This window comes from Etheostoma spectabile, chromosome 24, assembly GCF_008692095.1.
Source record: "Etheostoma spectabile isolate EspeVRDwgs_2016 chromosome 24, UIUC_Espe_1.0, whole genome shotgun sequence".
Lineage (NCBI taxonomy): Eukaryota > Metazoa > Chordata > Actinopteri > Perciformes > Percidae > Etheostoma > Etheostoma spectabile.
The window spans coordinates 14,852,124-14,855,385 of NC_045756.1; the positions used below are offsets into that span (position 1 = coordinate 14,852,124).

Genomic DNA, 3,262 nt, shown 5'->3' on the forward strand with positions numbered 1-3,262 from the left:
TTTATTTATGTACGATACATTATTTATTCTGAAAGAAAATTGTTGTCCTTAAATGTTGGATCAATTTCCAAAAGATGATTTTTTTTTTTCCTTCTTTTTAATCAACTTTAGAATGGGATCCTAAACTTATGAGCAGTACTGTAGAGGGCTGCAGAACATGGCAAACACAGATATAGCATGTATTCTCTAAAGGCAAACAGGCTTGTGGATAATCCACTTTTAAAATGAGCGAATCGAATTGGAATCTAATCTAGGTCAAACACACCCCCTTTGAAAACTTCTACTTTTGTTCTTGCGTCATAAAGGCGTCATTTTCTTTTCCTTACATCTCGTGGAATCTTCTGTCCCTTAATCTCATTTTCTTGTTGATCAAATCTGACCGGTTTTAAAGGTTGGCCCTGTTGATTTCAAAGGGATTGAAGGGTAACTACTGTTTTTTTCTCAACCTGGAGCCTTTTTTCCTATGTTTTGTGTGTAAGTGACTGATGGGAACAACGATCTTTGTAATTGGTCCAGTATTAAGCGAGATCGCTGCAGTGCTCGTTTTTCCCCACCAGACTCCATTTAAATAAACAGTAATTTTTGCCGTTGTAAGATACACTTAATTTAAACAAAAGACACTAAATAAAACAACAAAAAGCCTTTTTTTGGTTGTCTCTCCACTTTTCCAACAATCACAACTCTAGTTTGGGTTGCAATAAACACATAGTTTACCGATTTCACATGTAAAAATATGTTTGTTCAATACACGCTAACAGTATTGCTCTTTTGAATGGAGTCTTGTGGGTTTAGCGCTAGCGACTTCAGAGCTGTTTTTGGTTAAACAGAAACATCTCAAAGAGGTTTTTAAGGTCTATCTCGGAAGGGATCCTTTCCATAATGTTGTCAGACACTTAGAATATTAATCTGATCCTTTCAGTGGCAAAACAAGCACTTTTGTGAAAGTAAATATAAGCTGGACAATTGCCCTATTAACTTACATTGTAGCTTGTTGCAGCAATCTTGCTTAATACCGGACCAATGTCAAAGATTATTGTTCCCATCAGTCACTTGGACACAAAAACATAGGACAATAGGGTCCAGGTTGAAAAAAATGGTTGTTACCCTTTAAGTGACTGAGGCCACTTTCTCAAAGAGTAGGCTAAATGTGGAGGTCAGGAGATCAGGACTGGTTCCGGTTTGTCATTATGAGAAGGCGGTACCACCAAGGTCAGTGATATGAAAGGCTGAACCATTTGTATGATCGAGCAGAACTATCATCTGGATGAACCGGAGCAATTCAATAGAATACAATGGGCTGTTCCATACGCCTTCCCCCAAAACAGTTTGCTTGGCCTAACAGTGTTCAGCCTAGCAACCACAGTGTCTGGTGGTGTCCCTGCTCTGGTCAGGGTGGCCCTGTTTTTTTTTTTTTTTTCTGTGCACACTCTAATATGTGGAATCCTGGGGCCTTCCCACTTTCAAGGTCACACATGTCTGGACCTCTTTGGCCTAACCACTTCTTTCTCCAAAAACATGATGCACCTGCAAACCTGATCACTGGAAATCATTCCAATCAAGACTTTCCAGTTGTCTATTCTGGCGCTCCCTGCGTTTTCCAATAACCCTCTCACAGGACCCATTCATAAGCCCAGTTATCATCTAACTATGTACAACTCTCTTCCTCTCTGCTCTCCTCCAGATTAATTTCAGGTGTAAACCGTCTTTCAGAGAATCGGGCTCTAGGAACATCCGAGAGGTGAGTTTGAGAAGATTGCTATTGGGGGGTTCCAAGCAGTGCTGCTGCAATTAATCGGGGAAATATTTTTACGTTGTTTAAAATTGTTCATGGACTCCAAAAAAGGTTTCACCCAGATTTGGAAAATCCCAATTTGTGGAATTTGTGTGTGTTCAGTCTATTGTGGTGCGTCATCACTGGGTGCACCGGAGACGGCAAGAAGGCAAATGCAAACAATGTGGAAAGGTGAGTTGAATTTTATCTTGACCAATACTTAGTTATACCCTCAATTGCTTGAGTTCCCACTTAATTACATCTAATTCAAACTGGTCGTTTAATTACATTTTTTGTAGCAGTGAAGAGCACAAAATAACTTCTGTTCCTTTTTTTCTGTGCAGGGTTTCCAACAGAAGTTTGCTTTCCATAGTAAAGAGATTGTAGCCATCAGCTGCTCCTGGTGCAAACAGGCTGTGAGTACTTTATGTATTTTTAATTTTCACATTGGGACTAAAACTGCACGCTTTGGGGAAAAATACACAATTTCTTTTGCTTAGAACTGATATCACGATACTCTGCCATGATTTTTTTGGACCATGGCAAAACAAATTGGCAGAACCAAACCAAGGCTATTATAGTTTTGCATTTTTCAGTAGTTTTTATTTTTTTGTTTTGACTTTTTGTTTTCAAATTCTGTTAAGTTTTCATTTTTTTTTAACGCTTAGTTTTAGTTTTTGTAACATGGGTCATTTTTAGGGCGATTCGAAAAGGTCAGGAAAAGTATTGTGTAATAAAAACTCAACAAAAGCATCATACAATTTTAGAAATATGTATTCACAATGTATTCAACAATAACACCAGTATGTACAATGTACACATGCATATACACAACATGCAGCAGTGAGTGCAGAATGTGTGTAACGTGTTCCAGGAGAAAAACCTAAGTAGGCAACAGACTAAAGACATCAACAGGTGTTTTTAAGTTTGATTTGAGTAAAGTGGCGAACTTTTTGAAGTCAATCGACTCACACAGTTGTGTAGACGTCCCAGTATCAATACACATATTAACCCACAACCTGCGTATGTTTCCCAACCAGCCCTGTAGTGTTCTCTGTCCTGTGGTTGTCTCCGTCATGCCGCTGACCCTACGTACCCATACATCCATGGCCCTAACGTTACCGGGGTTAGCTTCTGTTTTGGGGAAAGGGGGCTTGGCGTTCTCTTTTACCCTGTTAACCCTTGTGTTGTCTTCCCACCGACCTAGAAATTGTTGATTTTCTGAGTTGAAATTTCAACTGTAAAACCTTTTATCGTCTTTTTCAACGTTTGTCGATGTTTTCTTAGCTTTTTGAAATTTCTGTGGGCTTCCCCCCCAAATTTTTAAAGCTTTTTTTTCTTACATTTGTCACTTTTTTGACATTTTTGTTCCTTTTTTTTGACATCTTTTCACATTTTTGTCACTTTATTTGACATTTGTTCACATTAAAGTCACTTTTATTGACATTTTTGGGGGTGGCAGTGCGTAGGGAGTTGGGTTGGGAACCGGAG

General features: G+C 38.8%; 1 protein-coding gene across 1 annotated transcript in view; it reads left to right on the forward strand.

Moving 5' to 3' along the window:
* dgkza (diacylglycerol kinase, zeta a) overlaps positions 1-3,262 on the forward strand; it is a 154,233-nt gene that overhangs the window by 62,169 nt on the left and 88,802 nt on the right. The window contains exons 7-9 of the mRNA XM_032505889.1: positions 1,682-1,738; positions 1,895-1,963; positions 2,116-2,187. Of these exons, the coding sequence (XP_032361780.1) occupies positions 1,682-1,738; positions 1,895-1,963; positions 2,116-2,187 (198 nt within the window). The remainder of the gene's footprint in view (positions 1-1,681; positions 1,739-1,894; positions 1,964-2,115; positions 2,188-3,262) is intronic.